Source organism: Naumovozyma dairenensis, chromosome 1, assembly GCF_000227115.2.
Source record: "Naumovozyma dairenensis CBS 421 chromosome 1, complete genome".
Classification (NCBI taxonomy): domain Eukaryota; kingdom Fungi; phylum Ascomycota; class Saccharomycetes; order Saccharomycetales; family Saccharomycetaceae; genus Naumovozyma; species Naumovozyma dairenensis.
In genome coordinates, this window is record NC_016479.1 from 1942662 (window position 1) to 1966916 (window position 24255).

The 24255-nt window shown below is 32.8% G+C and overlaps 11 protein-coding genes across 11 annotated transcripts; 5 read left to right on the forward strand and 6 right to left on the reverse strand.

Moving 5' to 3' along the window:
- Positions 1-162: 162 nt before the first annotated feature.
- Positions 163-2871, reverse strand: RTS1 (protein phosphatase 2A regulatory subunit RTS1; the record flags this gene model as incomplete). The annotated part of the gene is made up of 1 exon (XM_003668192.1): positions 163-2871. The coding sequence occupies one exon, from the start codon at positions 2869-2871 to the stop codon at positions 163-165; it is 2709 nt and encodes a 902-aa protein (XP_003668240.1).
- Positions 2872-4790: 1919 nt separating this feature from the next.
- SMC5 (DNA repair ATPase SMC5) lies at positions 4791-8150 on the forward strand (the record flags this gene model as incomplete). The annotated part of the gene is made up of 1 exon (XM_003668193.1): positions 4791-8150. One exon carries the CDS (start codon positions 4791-4793, stop codon positions 8148-8150), a length of 3360 nt encoding a protein of 1119 aa, XP_003668241.1.
- A 309-nt stretch (positions 8151-8459) lies between these two features.
- MSE1 (glutamate--tRNA ligase MSE1) lies at positions 8460-10049 on the forward strand (the record flags this gene model as incomplete). Its single annotated transcript, XM_003668194.1, has 1 exon — positions 8460-10049. One exon carries the CDS (start codon positions 8460-8462, stop codon positions 10047-10049), a length of 1590 nt encoding a protein of 529 aa, XP_003668242.1.
- A 1324-nt stretch (positions 10050-11373) lies between these two features.
- On the forward strand, positions 11374-12465 carry NDAI0A08470 (NAD(P)-dependent alcohol dehydrogenase; the record flags this gene model as incomplete). Its single annotated transcript, XM_003668195.1, has 1 exon — positions 11374-12465. The coding sequence occupies one exon, from the start codon at positions 11374-11376 to the stop codon at positions 12463-12465; it is 1092 nt and encodes a 363-aa protein (XP_003668243.1).
- A 399-nt stretch (positions 12466-12864) lies between these two features.
- On the forward strand, positions 12865-13647 carry OPI10 (Opi10p; the record flags this gene model as incomplete). Its single annotated transcript, XM_003668196.1, has 1 exon — positions 12865-13647. One exon carries the CDS (start codon positions 12865-12867, stop codon positions 13645-13647), a length of 783 nt encoding a protein of 260 aa, XP_003668244.1.
- Positions 13648-13842: 195 nt separating this feature from the next.
- SIL1 (Sil1p) lies at positions 13843-15267 on the reverse strand (the record flags this gene model as incomplete). Its single annotated transcript, XM_003668197.1, has 1 exon — positions 13843-15267. The coding sequence occupies one exon, from the start codon at positions 15265-15267 to the stop codon at positions 13843-13845; it is 1425 nt and encodes a 474-aa protein (XP_003668245.1).
- Positions 15268-16505: 1238 nt separating this feature from the next.
- Positions 16506-16826, reverse strand: RPP2A (ribosomal protein P2 alpha; the record flags this gene model as incomplete). The annotated part of the gene is made up of 1 exon (XM_003668198.1): positions 16506-16826. One exon carries the CDS (start codon positions 16824-16826, stop codon positions 16506-16508), a length of 321 nt encoding a protein of 106 aa, XP_003668246.1.
- A 1194-nt stretch (positions 16827-18020) lies between these two features.
- On the forward strand, positions 18021-19445 carry NOP12 (rRNA-processing protein NOP12; the record flags this gene model as incomplete). The annotated part of the gene is made up of 1 exon (XM_003668199.1): positions 18021-19445. The coding sequence occupies one exon, from the start codon at positions 18021-18023 to the stop codon at positions 19443-19445; it is 1425 nt and encodes a 474-aa protein (XP_003668247.1).
- Positions 19446-20160: 715 nt separating this feature from the next.
- NDAI0A08520 (uncharacterized protein) lies at positions 20161-20763 on the reverse strand (the record flags this gene model as incomplete). Its single annotated transcript, XM_003668200.1, has 1 exon — positions 20161-20763. One exon carries the CDS (start codon positions 20761-20763, stop codon positions 20161-20163), a length of 603 nt encoding a protein of 200 aa, XP_003668248.1.
- Positions 20764-21258: 495 nt separating this feature from the next.
- On the reverse strand, positions 21259-22356 carry NGL1 (RNA exonuclease; the record flags this gene model as incomplete). Its single annotated transcript, XM_003668201.1, has 1 exon — positions 21259-22356. The coding sequence occupies one exon, from the start codon at positions 22354-22356 to the stop codon at positions 21259-21261; it is 1098 nt and encodes a 365-aa protein (XP_003668249.1).
- A 496-nt stretch (positions 22357-22852) lies between these two features.
- On the reverse strand, positions 22853-24055 carry PEX15 (Pex15p; the record flags this gene model as incomplete). The annotated part of the gene is made up of 1 exon (XM_003668202.1): positions 22853-24055. The coding sequence occupies one exon, from the start codon at positions 24053-24055 to the stop codon at positions 22853-22855; it is 1203 nt and encodes a 400-aa protein (XP_003668250.1).
- Positions 24056-24255: the final 200 nt, after the last annotated feature.

The window sequence follows — 24255 nt, forward strand, 5'->3', positions numbered from 1 at the left end:
ATACATATAAAAATATATCACTTCACTTGCAATATATATCAAACAATGCAAATATTTATTATTATATATGTAATTTTTTTGTTGTTTCATTTTTTTTTCGTTGTTGTTGCTCTATTACGGTTATAGTTGTATCTTTTTTTTAGATGTTTTCTTTTGTTTTGATTATATTTTCATATGACTATCTTGTTCTGGGGAACCTCCATTTTCGTTTTCGTTTCCGTTTTCGTTCTCATTTTCGTTGTCTAATTCCGGTATAGTTCTTTCTGAACCATGAAATTCTGTCTCGGTCAATAAGGCATTATTATCGTCTGTCATACTATCGTCATTATTATTTCTATCTATATTCATTTGAGTATCATCATCATCATTAACAATATTATGCTCTTGATCTTGCTCTTGCTGTTTTTGTTGCAATTGTTCTGATTCAGTTATTTTCAAGTTTTTAACATATTCTTCCAATTTCTTCCAATTTTGTTCTCTTTGAATTTTCCTATTTGCAGTTTCTTTAATACTAGATAAATATAATGCATTACAATTTTCATAAAGGACAGGGTTAGTCTCTAAGAAGATTTTCAATGCCTTGAATGCCATTGCATGAATGGCTCTATTCCATGAACCTGAATTGATTGCTTGTTCCACTAACATGTAAGGATCACATAGATTCGTGTTATTAGAATTGATTCCACCATTTTCATCTTGATTCAACATGTCGTTATTGTTATTATTGGTGGTGCCGTTGTTGTTGTTGTTGTTTGTAGGGTCTAATAATGAATTATTATTCGTTTCTAATTCCAATTGTGAAGTTAATTCATATAATGATGGGAAAATTATTGGTAATATGACTTCAGCATTTTCTATACAAAGATTCAAAAAATATTCATTATTCCAATAACTTAAAACTTTTTCAGCGACTTGGAAATGTGATGATGAAATACATTTAGCCAATTGTACAAATAATGGCACTTCCACTTTAATAAATTCTAATGGTTCAATAACTTCGAAAATATCTTCAATTTCATTCAAAAACATAATTTCCTTTGTTGAATTCACCTTAGGCCAATAACGTAATAATCCCATTACAACTTCTTCAGTTAATAATGGTTCCTTTTCCAAAAATTGAACTATACAATAAGCCAATTGTGGATGATATAATGAAAGACAACGAACTTTATGTAATGGTATTAAAATTCTTACAAGGAAAACTTTATGTTCTTCTTTCAATGGTAGGGCAAATCCATTAATGATTGAACCTAATATTTCCAATAATTCAGCGATCCCATTAAATCTCTCGGTTTCGTAAGTGAATTGTAAGAAGATATTATTGATGGAACGACGAATGAAACTTCTTAAACTTAAGAATTTCCCATAAATTCTATGTAATGTTGTTTTTAAACAATCTCTTTCTCTAATGTCTTCACTATCAAACAATTCCAAAAGTTTCAAGATGAAATTTTGATCAATGTATTGTTTTGCAATTTGATGATTGAAATCAGGGCTCTCAACGAATCTTAAGAAGAATTCATAAATTAATTGCATGTGAGGCCATGCTAATTCGTTAACTGGTTCATCCTCGTCGGGGTCATATATATCACCAACGGGGTTTACTGGTGGTGGGATTGGTCTAAAGAGGTTAATTTTAAACATGTTTACTACATGAGAATACATTTCGTTTGTGTATTGAAATCTGTTTGTTACTATGAATTCTATTAATTCTTGTAATGTTATTCTTTTAATTTCTTTACCTTGGATGTCAAAACTTGGATCGTTGAAATCGAACATGGTGTTACATTGGTTAACTTTTGCAATGAATAATGAGATTCTTTCCTCGGGGGAAACTTCATCAAAATTTGGTAATTTTGTTAGTTGTGTGTATCTTGATGGTTCAAATCTTGAAGATGAATGACGTTGTGGAGTTTTAATCAATTCTAGATCTGAATCAGCGTTTAATTTTGTTGGAGTGGGTAATTTTTCGAATGAATGAGATGATCTTGGGATATCTATACCTGGAGAAGATACTGTGTTGTTATTTGATAGATCTTGTTGTTGTTGTTGTTGTTGCATCTGATTATCCTTTGATAAGAATGGAGATGAAGGAGGAGAAGTAGCAGCTCCAAGAAAAGATGGATGAGGTTTGTTATTGTTAATTGTGTTTGTATATGTGCTAGTGTTGTTGTTGTTGGTATCAATATGTATATTCAATGGTTGTTGTTGTTGTTGTTGAAAGTGAGGTTCAAGTTCATTCTGTTGTTTATCATCGGAAGTAGTTACGGTGACTATAGGTGGTTGAGATTGGTGGAGTTCTTCTGCCTTTCCTGTAGACTTTGTTGATTGTCCAATGTTATTTGTGGATGATAATGATGATGATGATGATGATACTGAAACAGGTTGAGATGATGATACTTGTTTCTTCTTGGTGGTGGTTGTAGTATTTGATGATGATCTTGGTTTGTGAGGATCTTGTTGTTTTGCCTTGTTTGATGAATTTGAAGATGAGGAGGTTGTCGATCCTGATCCTGAACCTGAGGAGGAAGAATAGTGCTTAGTTGATGTTGGTTTGCTTTTATTAGGTTTATTATGATGGGTGTTTGAAGTGGAAGAGGTTGATGATGTGGAGTTCGAAGTTAATTTTCTTGCATTTGCAGCAGACGAAGAGGTGGTACCAGTAGTGTTATTACTGATATTAGTATTGTTACCTGATGTAATGGAAGAAGCAGAAGATGAGGAAGATATTGAAGCGTTCGAACTTGATGGTGTTGTTGGATTTGTCGTTGAAGATGAATGATTCTTTTCCTTATCCTTTTTCTTACTAGTAGAAGATGATGAAGAACCAGTAGTTTTCTTTATAAGTTTTTGTTTGAATCCACGCATCATTTTGGGTAATATAGGGACACTTAGTCAAAGAGCGATTATTTTCCTTTCCTTTCCTTTCCTTTCCTTTCCTTTCCTTCCTTTCTGTCAATTTTACTGTTGTTGGTATAAAATCCTATCTGTTATCTTAAACCTAATAACGGTGATAATGTAGCTGTTCAATTGGCCAATGGAGCTAAGTTAAGGATTGTAGGGGAGAAAGGTTTGTATTTCTCCTATGTATATATATCTTATATTTCCTCTTATTGTTCTTATCTAAGTGGGAATAAGTAAATAAGCTGTTAACGTAGTTTAAAGTGGAGGCCCAGTTAATATGCTGAAACAGAATTTAGTTGTCTATAGAATCTATCCAGCTATAGATTACTAACGATTATTTTCTGTAGTAATCTAGCCAGTTACTCATAGTCTATAGGGCTATGTTTCGAGTTTTCCAAAATTTCATTGAATTCCATATATTCTTCACTACTACAAAACAAAACAAGACAGAGAGACATTAACAATCATATTTCAATCAACTGTAAACATGACGCACACAGCGGTTGTTGGCCGCGCACGGAAGCTTAGACGGGAAGCGTTACCCGGTGATGCGACAAATGAACCTCCGGCCACGTGACTATCGGCGGGGGTCAGGTGACTGGAATAATAGATTATAGAAAACGGAGTCTCAGAATGTGTGGTCGTTGAAGTTATACGTATACAGTCAGAAGACCGACCATTGTGGCATACTGTATTATTTATTATTTTTTATGTATGATTCGTAATAACGCTTTCATGTTCCCTACTGAGAAGAATGAATCTTGCAAGTCTCAATTACGCAATTACACTCGGATGAAAGACACAATGATACGAGGAGCCAAAGGAAGAAGGAAACAAAGGAAGAAAACAATATCCAATGAAGTATAATTAAAGTCAGTGTAGCGGTTCTGAAAAATGGTTAATCTTTTTTATATCAAGCATTTTCTCGTAGTAGCAAGAATATGATGCGTTTTTTTTGCTTTCCATTCTTCATCATATTAATTATACAAATATTGTTTGCTTGTTCGTTTGTTTTCTTCCTTGGCTCAAATGACGGGAAGCGACTACTCACCTGAGTGGTCATCCTCAGCGTCATTCTAACGTACTCTTGTATTTTTCCCTCCATACTGAAACGAGGGGTATTCGTAACTTGAGTGTATACTAAATAACATTAAACATTAAAAACTACAAATAGTCCTTGCCGGTTTTTTATACTATCAAAATTTTTTGCGGTGTTACCCTCTTTGCAAAAGAGGGAAGCTCTTTCATATGAAAAACAAAGGGTTTCCTTCAATCAATCAATCAATCAATCGATCAATCAATCATTCATCTCTTAATCTATCGATTCCATTTCTGTACAAGAATGTATGTATTTTGTATTCAAACGAGCCAACAAACTTCCATATTTGCGTGTTGCTTTTTTTTTTCTTCTTCCCTTTATATTTCGAACCCTATCATTGTTTGACAACGTTCAATTATGTTATGCAGTCTGACTTATTGATATATGAAACTGGAACAACACTACAAATTCACCAGAAACTATTCAAAAGTAAGTGATCTCTTGTCTAATATAATACAAATAAAAAAAGAAATAACGTAACCTGCAATGCTGGAATATCTATCTGGCAAAAAAGCATGAACACTGCATCTTTGTTAACCGCCCAGGTTCCAGCCAAACATTTACGCGTTATGCCGGGACGTGACGCGTAGCGTTGGCATAGCATCGCAGAGTCTCTCTATCTTTCTTTCTACAAATTAGAAGAGCATCCTAACAACACAAATACGGTAGAATATATATATATATATATATATATATACTCAAACAAAAAGTGCCAATAAATAAGCATATATCAGTGCTGAAAATCGCTTCCTGTCCCAATAAATAGAGTAGCTCTGCAGCTGCACTGATGGCGACTACTATCATGAATCTGGACAGATATGTCCGTCCTCGCAACGATAATGATAATGATGATGATGATGGTATAGATTATAATACCTCAAGAAAATCAAAGAAATTAAAACTATCTACAGTAAATTATGATAAATTCCAACCAGCAAGTATCGTCAAGATCAAATTAGAAAACTTCGTCACTTATAAATTAACTGAATTTAATTTATCTCCATCATTGAATATGATCATTGGTCCAAATGGTTCCGGTAAATCAACTTTCGTTTGTGCTGCTTGTCTGGGATTGGCTGGTAAACCAGAATATATCGGTCGTAGTAAAAGAGTGGATGATTATATTAAGAATGGGGAGGATAGATCCAAAATCGAGATTTTTTTGAAAAATGTTGAATCAATGGATAAGTTGAAAAACTTTAATAATAATAATAATAAAAATAATAATAATGGCGCTCAAGTGGATTTAAAATGTGGACAATTGGATTTAATTAAATTCACAAGAATTATTCATAGAGATAAGAAAAAATCTGACTATTATATTAATGATAAACCTGTGTCTGAATTGACTGTGAAGAATTTAGTCAAGGCCTTGAGTATTCAATTGGATAATTTATGTCAATTTTTATCACAAGAACGTGTGGAAGAATTCGCAAGATTGAAATCTGATAAGTTATTAGTTGAAACTGTTAGATCTATTGATCCAAATTTGCTAGATATCTTGGAAGAATTAAAAGTTTTACAAAATGAAGAACAAACAGTGGAAGATGAATTGGAAATCAAACAGAAAAGGTATACTGAATTATGTAATGAAAGAACAAAATTGGAAGCTTCAGTTCAATCTTTGAAAGAATTTGAAAACAAAAAATTAGAAATAGAATATCATAATAAATTATTGCCTTATGTTATGATTAAAGATCATAGAGAAAAATTACAAAAATTTAAAGGTGATTATGAAATTGCGAAAAGAAATTTAAGAGATTTAATGAAAGATAAAAAACCATTCGTCAAGACTAAATTGGAAATTGAAGAAAATCTAAATGAAATAGCTGAAGATAAAAGAACAAATGAAACTGCACTAGAAAGCTCCAAAGATGCTTTATCTAAAACAGTGGAAAATTTGAATGCGATTAGAGAAAGTATTGTCAAGAAACAATCTCAAATTTCTTATTATCAATCTAGAACAAAAAAATTGCAACAACAAATCTTGTCAACAAAATCAGAATTAGAAAGACAACAATCATTGTTTGATTCTATGACTCCACCTGAAATAAGTTTATTTGATGAGTTCGATAAAAAAAGAGAAGAATTAATAAATGAAGATTTAAAAATTAATGATCAACTTATTGCAATTAAAAATAAAGGTTCTCAAAATAATCATGAAATTGGTATGTTAACAAAGAAAATCGAAAACAAGAAAAAGTCATTTACAGGAACGGATAAAATCGGTGTATTAATGAGAAATTCCAGACCTACAGATATTTATAATGCGGTATTATATATTAGAGAAATTCCAGAAATGAAGGGCAAGGTCTTAGAGCCACCATTGATTAGTGTTTCCGCTAAAAATCCTCAATTTGCTTCATATTTAGACCAATGTATCGATCGAAATACCAGTCAAGCCCTTACTTTAATTGATAGCGATTCCTATGAAAGATTCAGTGATGATATTTTGAAGAGATTTAGAGTGAACTTAAGAGAATTGGAGGATATTGACTTAACTCCACCGGTACCAAGAAACCAATTACAAGAATTCGGTTTTGAAGGATACTTATCAGATTTCCTTACAGGTGATAAAAATGTTATTAAAATGCTTTGTCAAATCAATAAATTACATACAATACCTGTCTCAAGACGCGAATTGACTCCAAGCCAATTAGAAAGATTATTACTTCCAGATCAGAACGGTAGAATCATGTTTAGCAAAATCATTCACGGACGTAGACAATTGACTATCCGACAGTCTAATTATACAAAACAAACTTCATCCATTGATTCAAATATTTACTCCAATACAAGAAACTATCAATCTTCAGTAATGTCTGATGAACAAAAAGATCGAATAAATAAAGAAATTGATGAATTCAAAACATTAATCAAGGAAAGACAATCTAAATTTGAAACGCTCTCCAATGAAAGAAGTGAACTAGAACATCAATTAAGACAAATACAAAATGAAACTGCAAAAGTAACGCAAAAGGGTCAAGAATTAAATCAACAACGTGAAAGATACACCATGACTCAGACCACTATCCAAACTTTAGAAACAAAATTAGACGAATTAAAACGTGATGCAAGGAAAGATGTTTCACAACATATTCATGTTGTTGAAAAGAAAATTGCTCAAGAATTAGAACAACAAACAAAGTTATTAGCTGATATGGTGTCTATGTTAAAGAAAGTGGATATTGATCAAAAGGAATTAATCAGACTAGATATTGCATATTTTGAAGCCAAAAATAAGGATATTACTATGAAAGACGTTGTTGGATTCTTCGACGATAAAGAGCGAGAATTAAAGGATGAATATGAATCTAAAAGGCGATCTTTCACCGAACTGAAGGAAACTTCTGAGTATCATACATGGTTAAGACAGATTAAAAGTTATGACGAACCGACAAGGGATAAGTTAAACGAATATGCTGAAAAATACCAAAACCAAGATACGTTTAATGTGGAATATATTACAGATATTATTGAAAGACTTGAATCTGAGATTTCAATGATAAATCATGATGCATCTTCTATTACCATTCTAAAGAAAGTAGAAACGGAAATCAATGAACTCGAACAAACGTTACCCACCATGACAAGCGGATTAGCCACAACGAAGGAGAAAATAAAACAAAATCGTTTAGAACTTGAACCTGGTTTGGATTCAATGATCAGTAAAATTTCCAAACAATTTGCTCTCCTATTCAATAATGTCGGTAGTGCAGGTGCAGTTAACTTAGAAAAACCACATAGATTTGCTGATTGGAAAGTAGAAATCATGGTTAAGTTCAGAGATAATGCTACATTAAAGAAACTAGATTCACATACGCAGTCTGGTGGTGAAAGAGCAGTTTCCACTGTCCTATACATGATTGCATTACAAGAGTTTACTGCTGCTCCATTCAGAGTTGTGGATGAAATCAATCAAGGTATGGACTCTAGAAATGAGAGAATTGTTCATAAGGCAATGGTTGAAAACGCCTGTGCGGAAAATACTTCCCAATATTTCTTGATCACTCCTAAACTATTGACAGATTTACATTACCATGAAAAGATGAGAATTCACTGTGTCATGGCTGGTTCATGGATTCCTAACCCAAGTGACGATCCGGAAATGGTTCATTTCGGCGAAACTTCCAATTATATACTATAGTTTCCCTTGTTATTTCAATTGATACTAAAACTACATAGATTTATACCAAACTGTAATATTTATTATACCTACTTTTATTCGTTTCCTCGAGGCAACTATGCGCTGGGTCCTTTAAAATTTATGGTGTGCAGTCTCGAGTTCTTAAAGTGAAAAATAATGAGCGTTTACATTATTTCAAGAAACCGTTAACAGTAAATTATTCTACAACTATGTGATGCATAATATGATTGGTGTATGACTGCAGCTTGAGGAATGATCACATATCAACATATTGGTTGTTGAGGGAGAGATAAAGTAGATATTCATGAGATGTATTTGACCAGTTTTAGATCAGCAGTTTTTTCAAAGAGACTCAAACCCCTTAGTATCATCGCTTTGCCAAAACATATCATTAAGAGATACTATAAACAAGATATTCACCCCACTACCCCTGCAATAACCAGATTTGCACCATCTCCAACGGGATTATTGCATTTGGGGTCCTTAAGAACTGCATTGTACAATTATTTGCTGGCTCGGAGTACAAACGGGAAATTTATACTTCGATTAGAAGATACAGATCAAAGTCGAATACATCCGGAAGCTATAAGCAATATTTATGAAACTTTAAAATGGTGTGGGATTAACTATGACGAAGGATTTATTAAACAAAGCGATAGGCTCCCGATATATCATAAATATATCAAAATTCTTTTGGATTCAGGTGCTGCATACCATTGCTTTTGTACTAAAGATAGACTTGAACAACTCAGACGTAAGAACTCTAATACACCAAATTCACCTAGTTATGATAGAAATTGTTACCACTTAGATACTGAGATAGTGGAATCTAATTTGACTGCTAACCTACCGTATACTATTAGGTTAAAATCTCCTGATCGATATCCACCGTTCACAGATTTACTACATGGTCAAGTGGATATACAATTGAATCAAAAAGAAAGAGGAGTTTGGTTTGATGATCCGATCTTAATTAAATCTGATGGGTATCCAACTTACCATTTCGCTAATGTTGTCGATGATCATTTAATGGGCATTACGCACGTCATTAGAGGAGAGGAATGGTTACCATCGACACCAAAACATGTTGCGTTATATCAGTTGTTCGGCTGGGATATGCCAAAATTTATTCATATTCCATTATTAACCAGTATCGATGATAAGAAACTGAGTAAAAGAAAAGGAGACTTTTCTGTGCTGAGTTTAAAAGAGAAAGGTGTTTTACCGGAAGCTTTGGTTAATTTTTGTGCCTTACTAGGTTGGTCTCCTCCAAGAGATATTGCTAAAGCCAATCATGAGTGTTTTACCATGAACGAAATAGAGAAATTGTTCAATTTAAATCACCTAACTAAAGGTAATGTTAAAGTTGATTATAAAAAATTATGGTTCTTTAATAAACATTTTTTACGTGAGAAGATCAAAGATCCAGAGAAGTTATCGAAGATTGTAGCGGATATTTTAACGTCAGCTAAAGAAGAATTTGGTTCCGACAACGTCTCCTCTGATGTGATATCACAAATCCTGATTAATTGTGGAGACGTTTTGACATCAATAAATGACTTCAATGAAATGTTTTGGTACTTTTTCAAGAGGCCTAATTTAACTGATAATGTCGCTCAAGAGTTTTTATCATCTCGGGATACTAATGAAATTAAAAATGTTCTAACTCTATGCCAAGGTAATTTAGGGGCAACTAGTTTACAAGATTTAGTCAAGGCAATTAAATTGGAAGTGAACATTAAGAAGAAAATCGTATTTGAAACGTTAAGATATGCCTTGACGGGACTACATCCCGGTACTAAATTACCGATAATAATAGATATTTTAGGCAAGGAAGAATGCAATCACAGGATAAAAGAAGCACTGCACAAAGTTATAAACTATCAGAATTCACATTAAAAGGAACAGTAATACCCCTATTTAAGTATTTATAGATTGCTGATGATCATCACATGTAAATAATAACTAATAAATATTTTACCTCTTCGCTTTCTTATTGATTTGTACTATGTTCTACAATGCGGTCGTATTAAATATGAAATATATATATATATATATATATTGGAGCAACCTTCAGGATTCCAAAGTATTACTACAGTAAATAAACAAGAAGAATTCAACTACTGTTAGTAGTTTGACGTTATGCTGTCTACAACAATAAAAGATAAACAAGAAATGGCTGTGAAAGGTTTAATGAAGCACCCTTGTGACCTACTGTATTTGACGGTCTTTCATGTACTTTAAAATCTCTTTCTTTCAAAACGAAAAAGGTACTTGTATTCTGTAACCTGAGCTCTGAAGGAAGTACTGTCAGTAAAAGAAACAACCCATATCATTTTGATAACAGAATGACGTATCAATAGACAAGTATGAACCATTTTACCCGTTGTAACTTAGAACCAGCTTTCTTACGTAATGGCACCTACCATATTATTGAATAAGTATTGATTATGCATAGAATTCCCTGTTATTTGCATAGTTCGACCGTCGGGGCTTCGTTCGGCCCAGTTCGGATTCCGATGTGGTCCACCGATATTTTACGTAAGCGTCTGTCTATCTTGGCATAAAATGATAAGCAAGTTCCCTATCAGATATCTCCGTAATTGGAAAAAAAAGGTTCTCGTTACCAAATTTATCTACCCCGCTATTGTGACGGTTAAGAAAATAATCGGGGGTAAAAAACTGCATAGGGTAGAGGGTTTGTGGGTGGGGGTTGGTAGACCAATTTGGAAATGTTATAAAGGGGTTGAACTGTAAGCAAACATTTTTTCTAGATTATACACAAGTCGCAGGGGGGGAGCCTCTTTGTAAGAGGTGTAAGGGGCAAGGTACATAGGGGTATATATTTTTACAGGAAAATAAATCAATTAAGGGTTGGCTAAAAAATGGTTTTACCCCTTACCAGGTCTTTCTCGGTAAAGAAATTGCTCCGAGCCGTCGAAACCGATGGAAGTTTTTTTTTCTTTTTTTTTTTCTCAGAACGGCGTGGCAATACATGTCGCATAACTCTACGCCTGCTTCTTAGGAAAGCTGAGAATTGAAGACGAAAAAAGCTCGAAGATGAACAAAAACAGGAATGTGACATATATAAGGGTAGAAAAGATTCAATATATCATTATAAAAAGATAATTATAAGCTGAATCTATTCCCTCTCAGGTCCCTATATATCCCACTACCAAATAAGAATAGGATAAAATCCCAACATCACGGCTTAAAATTAACCATGACATCTTCAACATCTCCAGCTAAATTCCAAGGTATCGCCGTTTTAGATCATAAAGATTGGAAAAACCCAAAGAAGGTCGAATTTGAACCAAAGCCATTCTATCCAAACGACATTGACATTAAGATTGAATGCTGTGGTGTCTGTGGTTCGGATATTCATGCTGCAGCAGGTCACTGGGGTGATTTGGAGAAGCCATTGGTTGTTGGTCATGAAGTCATCGGTACTGTTGTTAGATTAGGTGAAAATTGTAACTCTGGTTTGAAATTAGGTGACCGTGTTGGTGTTGGTGCTCAAGTGTTTTCTTGTTTAGATTGTGAACGTTGTAAGTCCAACAACGAACCATACTGTCCAAGTTTCGTTACTACGTATGGTCAAAGTTACAAGGATGGTTACAGTTCTAAAGGTGGTTATGCTGATTACATTAGAGTTCATGAACATTTCGCCGTTCCAATCCCAGAAAATATCCCATCTCACCTAGCAGCACCATTAATGTGTGGTGGTATTACTGTATTCTCTCCATTGTTAAGAAATGGATGTGGTCCAGGAAAGAAAGTGGGTATCGTCGGTATTGGTGGTATCGGTCACATGGGTTTAATTTTCGCTAAGGCCATGGGTGCTGAAGTTTATGCAATTTCCCGTACATCTGCAAAGAAAGAAGATGCTATGAAATTAGGAGCTGATCATTTCATTGCTACCAAAGAAGAACCAGATTGGGGTACTAAATATTTTGACACTTTCGATTTGATTGTCGTTTGTGCTAACTCTTTAACTGACGTTGACTTCAATGTTGTTCCTAAGGCTATGAAAGTGGGTGGTAACATTGTATCCATTTGTGTTCCTGAACAAAATGAAGTTTTAAATCTGAAACCATTCGGTCTATTGGGTGTCTCAATTTCCAACAGTGCCTTAGGTGGTGTCAAGGAAATTAAAGAACTATTAGACTTAGTTTCTAAGAACAATTTGAAGATATGGGTTGAAACCCTCCCAATTGGTGAAGAAGGTGTTAAGCAAGCCTTTGAAAGAATGGATAAGGGTGATGTCAAATATAGATTTACCTTAACTGATTACGACAAGGAATTCTCCAAATAAAAACATAGGTATGTATAATAGTTGTCTAAACAATAGTTGATATTCTTAAATATAGCTAATTGAATGAACTTTGCATGATAAAACATTGCTCTTTACATTTTGTTTATAGTTTGTAAAAATACATAAAATATATCTCCTTGAGGAAATTCTCTCTGTCGCCAAAAAATCACTCCTCGGAAAAAATATATCAATGTAATGGGGGGATGTACATACTTAGAACATTGAATTGAAGAAACTTGTAGAATTCTATAGAAAAGTATTTTATTAGAACAGCTTGCAAAATAAGGCATAATTGAAACAAGTATTTAAAGAACTTTCTACCTTAAAGTACGTCACCGAAGGATACTATTAAATTCTACTCCAAAAAAAAAAAACAGCTCTCAAAAATCATAAATCATCATGTTCGCAGCTATTGCATCAGGAAACCCATTACAATTTTCCGAAGAAGTAGCCAACTCTAATGGATTACAACATACTATTGTTTTATCTTCAACAAAACCTAAATCATATTCTCATATTTCACTTTTCGTTTTACCAAATGTTACATTCCCAGAAGATTATATAGCGACAGTTTATTTTAAATTGAGTCCCCTAGAAGATTTTAAAATGTTTGGTTATCTTAGTGCTGAGAAACCCAGTGCTATTTTCAAAGTAAAATTACAATCCACTAATAATAACAATAATCTGAATAATACTGATACCAGGACTTCTCGAGATGGTATACAATATGGTGAAGGTTTAGGGGAGATTGATATGGACGAAGATGAGGATCAAAGTTTCCCACATAAGAACTCAATGAACTTCCATAATATTTCTCAATTAATTATAGGTATATCCATCGAGCCACGAATGGAAGGGATGGCTAAATTAGAAGCATGGAAACACGAGATGGCAATGGGATCTACGCAAATACCACAGATGCCACCCACATCTTCTTCTTCGTCGCTGGCGCTAATGAAACCTACAAGGAATATAACTACCGCGGGACAGCTAGCTAGATTATATCCTGCATTGACACAGGAATTAGCTGGTAAAATTGTTCAACATGCATATAATTATCTTTCTGGATTTCTGGATTCCATGGGTAACGTTTCTATAAAGAGATTTGATACTTGGTGGGATAAATTCAAGAAACGATTGGCAAATGACGGTACATTTTTAGACGAAGTGACGAGTAGTTAGTCTAACTAAATTATATATATATATATATATATTGATGTATCACGAATATGAAACGAACATTTTTTCTTTGAAAAATTGCCTGATAAAGAAAAAGAAAAAAACTTGAAAGAAATCTATCAATTATCACTGCTTAAAAAGATACCTTTAAATATTTTGCTTTTCTTTGTGCTTTTCGTACATTGAAAATTATAAAGATCATAATTCATCATCAAAATGTTTAATTCTGTCTGCCAATGGATTACCAAAGATAGAATGTCTACTTGAAATCAATTTTTCATCGAATGAATCTTGTTCCAAATCTCTTTCTTGTAGTCCATTATTTAATCTTTTAGTTCTTTGCTTTTCTTGTTCAGCTAACCAATTTAAAAATTTGGAATCTATCTTAATATCCTTCTTAAATGTGGTCTTAATATTATACAAACTATTGAAAAATTTCCTCAAATGCCATTCATCTAGATCTTTATCTTGAACCAAAGATGTGAACTCATTAGTCCATGATTGTAAATCTGGAACATTTTGTTGAATATTATCCCTTTTATTCAAGTTCGGAAGTTCCTCATTCTCATTACTATCAATCTCATCGGTAAAACATATAGATATCAATTCTAATATTTTAATTTTAATTTGTTGATCTTGAATTGCATAAATATGTTGTAAAATGATCATCTTATCCTTGGTAAATTGATAAGGCGTTTCAATAAGTTCATTTAGTATGGAAAGATACCGTTTCAAAAGAAATTTTTTAATTTTTAAATCATAAGAAAGATTATTAACTAAAATATCCATAGCAACAAATGTGTTATCAATGAATGCGGGGTAATTATTGTTAATATATTCTTTCACGGGTGGATTATTTCTTAGACAACTGGTAATGACTCTTGTACTTAATTCTCTAATAGTAGGTGGTAATTGATCATTGAAACTAATATTTTGTAACAATCGGAATTCATGAGATATGATCTTATATCCGTGTTTATAATCATGTGCAAATTCCATTACATTATCGAATATTGTTTCTAAGTTATCTAAATCTTTTGATAGGATTGTTGGATTGTAAAGCAGATCTCTTATTGTTTTAAAATCATTTGAAAATTCATATTCAGTTACACTATCTTGGGCTATAGTAGATTGTTTCTGTTCTTGCTTTTCTTTCCTTTCAATAATCTGTTCTTTGGGCGAACCAACATCGCTTTTCTCCTTTTCTACTTCTTTTTCCTCTTTATCTACTTTGGCGAATGTTTTCACATTTCTCTCTTCAATAGGTAATAATTTCGCTTCTTTTAAACCAGTATCCAAATTCATTCTAATATCTAATCCACCTGGCAATTGCTGTTCTGGTCTAATTGGTTTCCATTGATCTTCTGGTTCGAATACCCTGGGATAACATTCCTTATCATTACAAATCAAACTATCTGTTATACGAAGCGATGTCGGTTCCTTTCCCTTCCCATTTTCTGGTGTTACCACTTGATTATCAGAATCAGTCTTGGTCGTCGCCGTTGTGACACTATTACGAACGGTTGGAGCCAGTATCACTTGATTCCTTTCCATGTCGCGCATTGCCGTGGATAGTTGTAGAAGAGGGATTTGTAACAGCAACAAATTCACTATGTTAACCATTTCTTTCTTTTCTCTCGATGGCGTTCTTCCTCTGTATTGATATATTCTCAGGTGATTCTTTGAGCAATAGATCTGATGGCTATATCTGTTTCCTTTCTTTAATGCTTCTTCGTATATATGTAGTGGTTTATTAACACGGTTTTCCAACTTCGGGAATATAAACAAAGAGGCGGCGTCACAATATTCTATTTCCTCTTTCTTAGATTATTTTATTCTGACATTCTTGTCTAAATTACTGTAACGATAGTTTAAATATTGATCTTTTATAGTTTTCAACCATAATCTGACTACTGCCGATTAACCATGGTTGGATCTTATACTTGCTGTACCTTTAAACGATATTTCCTGTCCTAATCAACTTTTTCGTCTGACCACTTTCTAGGTAAATGACACTGACATAACAAATGTTTCTATGAATAAACATTATATAACACATGGCTTAAGAAAGGATAGCAATCCTTAATACACATGCATCTAGTCCCGAAATTTATATAACAGTTGATTGGTATTAAAATAGACAATTTTTCATTTCCTTTGTCTTCTTTTTGTCGACCGGTGTTGACATATTGGGAGAAGTTGCTATTTAACCTTACGTTAATAAAGGCCATAATAATTTACGTAACAACTAGTTAGGTACGTTTTGCTGGCTGTTTTCTTTCATATAAACGCCTTCAAAGTGAGGCCATCCATTGCCCCCCTTGGAATATTGTTTTCCCTCACTGTTTATAATACTACTCAATATCCGTAAAATAACTAATCAAAAAATTATCTACCAAAGAAATATATCCCCTAGCAAGCATGGGATATATTTCCTGCATTTTCATATTCTATTCACTTGTATTAAGACTATTCAGAACCTAAGGAATGATGAGTTTTCACAATTCCCTTTATATATCCTTGATATAATTCTGACACCGACATTAACATTATTGTCTCCGTTTCTAATGTTCTTTATCGCCAATCCCAATTAGTTTAACTGATATATAACAAATATCGAAAAAGTTGTTGTTTCTTTTTGTTTTAAAGTTTTTGAATCATGCATTTAAAAGTAAACTTATCTAAATAAAAATAAATACAAAATAAATACAAAAGTATATTGTTATTTGTTATTAATATTAATATTTCTTTCAAAGTTTAATTTTTAAAGGAAAAGGTTGGGTTAAAAAATGAATAATAATTAAAGACCGTTGATATGATCAATACAAAAATTGGAAAAATGGTGTTTATATTTTATTTGTTTAATCGAATAAACCGAAACCCATATCAGCATCAGATTCTTCTTCTTCTTCTTCTTCCTTAGCTTCTTCAGTAGCATCACCAGAGGCACCGGCAGCTGGAGCAGAACCAGAAGCTGGACCAGCAGCTGGGACAGCGGCCAACTTTTCGTTACCTGCAACAATCAATTCGTCGACAGATTTACCTTCTAAAGAAGAGATCAAAGAGGAGACTTTGTCTTCTTCAATGTCGATACCAACAGAGGATAAGACAGCCTTGACATTGTCAGCATTTGGGGTGGTGCCGGCGGCGTTCAATAATAAGTAGGCAGCTAAGTACTTCATCTTTAATTGGTTTTCTTGGTGTTCTTCTGGTGGACTAAAATCGGGTTTCAAAAATCCAACTAATAAATTTTTTTAAACGGAGAATAGCATGTTTTACTAATTGAGTTTCTTTGATTCATCCGTATGGTTGCTACTATGCTATCATTGCTCATTCAAACACTCTCTACATTGGCATGGGGTAACGTTCCTGCGCACAAACGACCCTAACTATCACACTGCACTACACTACACTACACTACAACCGTTTTACTTGAAATTTCACAGATCTGAAAATTGCGACCTTTTTTTTTTGCGCGCGTTTGAGAAGTTTCTTGAACTTCTGGGGAATTTTTGAATTTTTTGATGGATTCATCTTCACTTAAAAAATCGTGTAAACTGGTACACCACACGTATATGTAAACATGCAAGATAATGTACGGATGTTAAACAGCCTCCGTCTTCTTATCTTATCTTATCTTAAAATGACCCTCTGAGGGAAACATATTCAGAAGAGACATGTTTGAACAAATCTGTGTTTAACATGCGAGAACATTGTTCTTGTTGTAAAATTACCCCAATAATGTGTTTGGAAGGTTTTTTAAGTCTATAGTCTTGGCACAATATGCGATACAGAGTTTTTCTTTAATATTATCTCAAGTATTGATTATTTAGAGACAGTATATACTACATCTATTTATTTTCATTGTTTTTCATTATTTCGTAGTTTTTTTGAGAATTTGGAACCATATCCTGCTTTTTGTAAGCAATGTTTCAGTTTCCAAAACGTACTAAAAAAGGTTTAAAAACGCTTTAAATTCTCCCTGAGTTTCAAGTTTTTTTTGGTTTGAGATATCTAATAGTAGACACATTCTTAGAGAGGAACTGTTAGGGGAGCCCCATTCTGATTATCGTGAAGCCAAAAATCTACTATAAATTATCTATGTAAAATATAAATCTTTCCTGTTTCTCACTTTTTCCTGCGTCACACTTTTTCTTTTCTCTACATACAATTTGTGACGCGCCTCAGTGAAAACAGAAAATTTTTCAAAATATAGATATAGAAAGATAGATAATAAAGAAAGCTCATCTCATCGCTAAAATTTAAAGTAGCCATATACATTGAATATACAAAAAGGATAGTTGACTCTGAAATTACATACACAAACTCTCATTGCGTCTTAAATAGTATTAAGAATCGACACTAATACCAACAATATGTCATCATCCATCGATTCACTTTTCGGAAGTGTTGATTCCAATAAATTAGAATCAAACATTAGTAAATTATTCAATGCTTCCAGTGGACCAATCGATAATTTACAAGTTAAAAATAAGCATAGAACTTTATTACCTTCTGTAAAGAGGAAGCAACCCGAGTTGGAATCTAAATCTAAATCTGAATCTGGATCTGGATCTGAATCTGAGAAGGACGACGATGTCTCTGCAGATGGTGAGGCTGATGAACCTGAATTGAAGAAACAAAAGAAATCTAAGAAGAAGAAGAATGTAGATGGTGATGATGATGAAGATTTGGAAGGTAAGTATTTTGCTAAATTAATAGAAAAGGAAGATTCTGAAGAGGCACAAAAAGACTCTAGGGAAGATGCATCAACTGATGATCATGAAAGTGAAAAGGAAATAGCAGGAACAAGCAGTCAAGTTGCTAAGAAAACTGATTTGAAAGAAGAAGAACTTGCGAAGGCAGAAAGAACTGTATTTATTGGTAATATTCCTAACGATGTTATAACATCAAAGACTGTTTATAAAACTTTTAAGAAATTATTCAATACAAATCCAAAACCAAAAAAATCTGAAGATGAAGATGATGATGAAGAAAAACAAGAAGATATTGAGAGTAAAATAAAAGAAAATCCATTCACAATTGAAAGTATAAGATTTAGATCGATTTCCTTTGATGAAGCATTACCAAGAAAAGTAGCATTTGTTCAACAAAAATTACATAAATCAAGAGATTCTGTCAATGCATACATTGTTTATAAAAATAAAAATATTGTGAAAACTATTTGTTCGGAATTAAATGGTACCGTTTTCCATAATCATCATTTAAGAGTTGACTCAGTGGCACATCCATCTGCTCAAGATAAAAAGAGATCGATATTCGTCGGTAATCTTGATTTTGAAGAAGCTGAAGAAAGTCTTTGGAATCATTTTAAAAGTTGTGGTGAAATTGAATACGTTCGTATAATTAGAGATGCAAAAACTAATATGGGTAAAGGGTTTGCATATGTTCAATTTAAAGAATTACAATCTGTTAACAAAGCTCTGCTATTAAATGACAAAGTAATGATGAAATCCAATGTTGACAAAGATAGTAAGAAGAAAGGTAGAAAATTGCGTGTTACAAGATGTAAGAATATGAGAAAGAATGGTTCACAATCATCATCATCTAATTTCAAAAATAGTGGGAACTTATCAGACTTTCAAAAGACTAAAGTTGGTAGAGCTAAAAAGATTCTTGGGAAAGCTGATAGAGCTACTCTTGGTCAAGAATTAACCATTGAAGGTTTAAGAGCTACCAAGGGTGAAAACGTATCGCATTTGAAGAAAAAGAAACAAAGATCGAAAACTGGTAGAGTTACCAAACGTTCTCAAGCTTTCAAAAAGGCTAATAAGGATTAAGATGAATAATTTCGGGAAGCCAGTTCATATATAACAATAGCTTTTTTTTTTTTGTATTGACATTCAGTCAAAAACATAAATAGAGGAATGTACATTAATCAAATTCAACGTAACAGTGGAGTTTCACGATTTTAAGGTAACGGAGAATACTCTCCTTTTTAAATGAATGTCTTTGCTATACAATTTTTATAGATTATCGAAATATATGTGGAGATAAGATAACAAGTGGAGGAAGGCTGAAAGAAGTAATATATTTATATGATTTTTTAGATTTATATGCATGTGAATGTAACGTTTGTGTAGAATAGTAAAAAATGTCTGTTCGGGAATATAATAGAGCCTTTATTCCTATCTTTATTTTCCTAAGTTGTTGCGTTTCTTGTAATGTGCTTTTGAATGAAATAGTTCTTCAGAATACGTTAAAATGGGAATATCAAAAATAAAAGTCATTTGAAATGTTGATGATAATGAAACCATGAATGGAAAGTAATGAGATTGATCAGAAATGGTGTAGTGAAAAAAGGAAAGAACGTTTATCGTACTAGTACGGAGATAATCCTGAAAAGTTAAAATAAATAAATAATGGATAAATGAGATGAGAAAGAAAAACCGAACGTTGGCTTTCTATTCTGTCTTAGATATGCTTAGAAAAAATTGTCTTTATAGTATAAATTGAGAAATGATAGGAAATAGAAAATATAGTCTTTAATTTTAGTTATCTGCCTTGGTGCATTGAAAATGTGTTATTTTGATGAATCTGATGCGGTAATGGTTGGTTAATCATTCTTCTATCTTGAAAATGTTGATTTGGGAAGTTTTTCTGTAAATGTTGTTGATGTTGGTGCTGTTGGTGCTGTTGTTGTAATCTCATTTGTTTTTGATACTTTTCAATGTTTTTATGAGCTAGGACAGACAATAAATGTTCTCTATGTTGAGAGCCTGGTTTGGGAAAGTCTGTAGGATTAATTCTATTATTGGCAGTTACAACGCCACTATTAGTATTATCATCGAATCTATAGGCATAATTATTCGTACCTAGATAGATGTCATTTTGGTCCCCATTAATTGGTATATATGGTGACATATAATGATTGGGAAACCCAGATGCAGGGAGGCCATCAGCCATAAAGAACAAATCATCTCGAAATGATTTCATGGTGTTGAGCTGTGACCTAACATCTTGAGCTAATGTATCATCCATTCCTTGTTGTTGCTGCAAATTGAAGATATTTGGTTGAGAAAGATCTAGTGGAACTCCAATCGATATGGGTGAATTATTTGCCAGTTCGTTGCGTAGTTTAGATGAAGCTAGTTGCATTCTTTGTAATATACTATTGAAAGGTTAGTTGCAAATGGAAAAGATATGATTAAGCCAAATTTTGATCCAATAGTAAAAAGTAGTCTTGTCGCCTTTTGTAATTTTATTTTCGAACTTGGTTTATCGTTCAAATTTGTATCAAGTTAACTTTTCTCGAAGTTCAAATTTTGTATTGTATTTTTTTTTTTATCAGAAAAATGTCACAAATTGAATAAGAAAAAATAGACCACTATTACATGGAAAATATAATGAATGAGAATGATAGTAAATATGTACGAGTATTGAATATATATAGTGTTTATAGAGAAATGTAATATGTGGTATATATGTTTATAAGTATATAAAATTCTGTTCTTTGCTAACTTTTTTCGTTTTAATAATAGAGAAGTAAATTCTACATGGTTGTTGACCTGCAACATTCGCATATCATTTCTTATTTAGAATGATTTACCCAGGTTCGAGGATAACATTCAGGGTAGTATAACCAAATCAGGCCTAGTGTAGTATTTGGAACTCTGTTAAGATTGGGATATGATCACTAGGATGATCTTTGTTCGGCAAACCAAACTCCATTAAAGCTTCTAATTCATCTGAAACTTCTTTACCCCGAAGGATCTTAGTAAGTGATAAATCCTTATCATTATACCACAAATAGTCAAATATACCTTTCAGTTTCCCTGAGTAACATGTATTGGTAAAGAAATCTTCAGGTACCTTATTATAAATGGAGGAATTAAAATATGGTCTCATTGGATTCACCATATTAAGGGCCCCATGACTCAATATTTGACCTTCTAAGAATTTAACAACAAGAGAATCTTTTGTTGAATTCAAATCTCCAGCGAAAATAATTTTTACTTTACTATGCCTTACATCTTGTAATAATTCATCGATGATTTTGCTCAATTCTCTCATTATTATAATACATTGAGATAACTTTACTTCGTCATATTTCCAATACAAGTGGGTATTGATAATAATAAATACTTGTCCAGTTTCTTTATGTTTCAAGCAAACGAAAAGAGAAACTTGATTTTTAACAGATAATATTTCAAATAAAGTTTTCTCATCTATTTTAATTCCAGCACCATCAGTCAATTCTAGAGTTTTCTCTTTCAAATATTGCAACTCTTCAGGATTGAAAACATCTAAGAATTCATTCAAATATATTCCTGATGATGAAATAAAATCGAATTTTTGTAAATTATAAAAAATAGCGACACCATCCAAATCTAGTAAATGTCGTTCCCAATATTTAGGTGGACTCTTGGCAATAAATTTTGATCCGTATCCAATTGTTGTACCTAATTTTAATTGCCAATAATCAATATAATCTCTTTTCGTCATTTCTTGTACGCACATGATGTCAGCTTTATATTTGTCTAATAGTTCCAATTCTAACAATGTATGTCGATAATTCCAATCTTTATACTGATCTGGGACGTAAGTGTACACTTGTGGCCACATATATGATGGTGACAACATGTTGTATGAAAGTACAGTAAATTTATCATTCATTATTCGTCGAGATAAAGGGATTTTAGGCAGCGAATTTGACGATCTTAGGATAGGTATGAATTTCCGTTGAAACATCGTTACTATTACGACTACTGGTCTATGGATCGCTTGAAATATTGAAAAGGTGCAAAAAAAAATATTGTTTTAAAGGTAAGAAAACTTGTGGATATTATTGGAGACTAGCCTCCTCTTTTTATAAGGCAAATGGTACTTATCTTTCCTGTCACATCTTCAAAGATTAATGTATGCTTTTTTTTTTATTTGTATGTGTTTTCCTTCAAAACAGAAAAATTCTTGTGAAATTTTGAGCCGATATGTAGAAGGAAATCATAATCTAACAGTGTGACACAGACAATTGTCAACTGACAGACGGATTAGAATCATGCCATGTGCCATGCGCCACTATCGATCAATGAATATGTTCATATATATATATATATGCATGTGTATGTGTATGTGTATGTGTATGTGTATGTTTGTTTGTTTTAAATAAATGATAAATAAATAAACACATTTCGGTGTATGTAATTTAGTGTTGCGTATAGACATTCCACACCATTCTTAATCATAGTCATATACTGGAAAGAAGATTTAATACATCCACAATGTATGGAAGCAACTTCTTAATGAGATTAGGGATATTCTTGAAAATATATTTGAATAATTTGATCTTTTTCAAAATGAGTAAAAATGTTAAAGTTGCTAATAATATCGTCGGTTTTTTATGCAAAAATTCCAATGAAATCATTTGATTCCATAGATGATCCATAAAATATTGTTTATAATTTGTCATATCTGTCACTGTTTCTTTATCTGTCGGTTCTTGATCTGTATTCTTCGAAGAAGTGGACTCGGCAATGGTGAGATTTTCCTTGGGACTCATTTTGCTGGGAGATGGCGGTAAACTGGTATAATTACCGTGTCGTTTCTGGTGTGATCGGTTATTGTTTTTTATTTTCTTCCTCTTTAATTCGTTGTCAACATGCTTCTTCTCCAAAAGATCTAGTATAATTTTCTCTCTGGAGATCCCACTGACAAAGGACTCATTTAAAAGATTCGATAATTCAGGTATTCGATTTGAGAGCTCTAAATATAAAGTGGGGGTCCTTTGTTTCTTCATTGATTTGATCTCGATATCAAATAACAGTGTGTGTACCAACTCTTGAATGCCTTCCGTAACCTGAGTGTCATCGACTCTTGGTAGTAATAAAGTATTGTCAATGGCATGTTCCAGACTATTCTTCAAATTAAATATCGACTTGCCCTTATCTTTCCCTTCTAGTTCTACTTGTTCGACACAACAGTGAAAATATATATTTAAAAATCGTATATACTCTTCTGTATTATCAAATTGGAATAGAAGGTTATTGGTACTCATGAAAACTCCATCAAATATAATCTCAGCTATTTTTTGGATATTGATACCTAATATTCGAGGACCGTCATTATTCGTTTTACATGCTAATAGAAATAGAACAAAGATATCTTTGTTTGACTTTAAAAGTTGTACTTGAAGTAAGTCAAGTTCCAACATCTTCTCCAGACATGATTTTATTTTTCCTTTCAAGAATAAATTTAGACATTCTTGGTATGCTTCATCGACATCGCTCTTCAAATCATCATCATCATTAGTGTTGTATTCATCAAACATCGTATCATCAAGTAAATTCTGTAAGGATATTCCTGTGGAACCTGATGGTTCGTCACTATTTGCATTTTGATGACTATCAAGACTATTTGATTCGGATATACACGAAATTGACTCAGTTACCATTTCCTAACTTACGTGATTGACTCGTCTGGGTGCCTTACTGGTAGCAAAAAACCTTCAATGCATCTCTTATTCTCTTCTCTGTGTGTTATCTATTCCTTTGAAGACACTGGCCAAGTTCCATTGGCCATTAAAAAATAATGTGATTATCCCCGGACGACCTTTTTTTATCATTATATATAAAGAAAGAAAAAAGTGTCAGT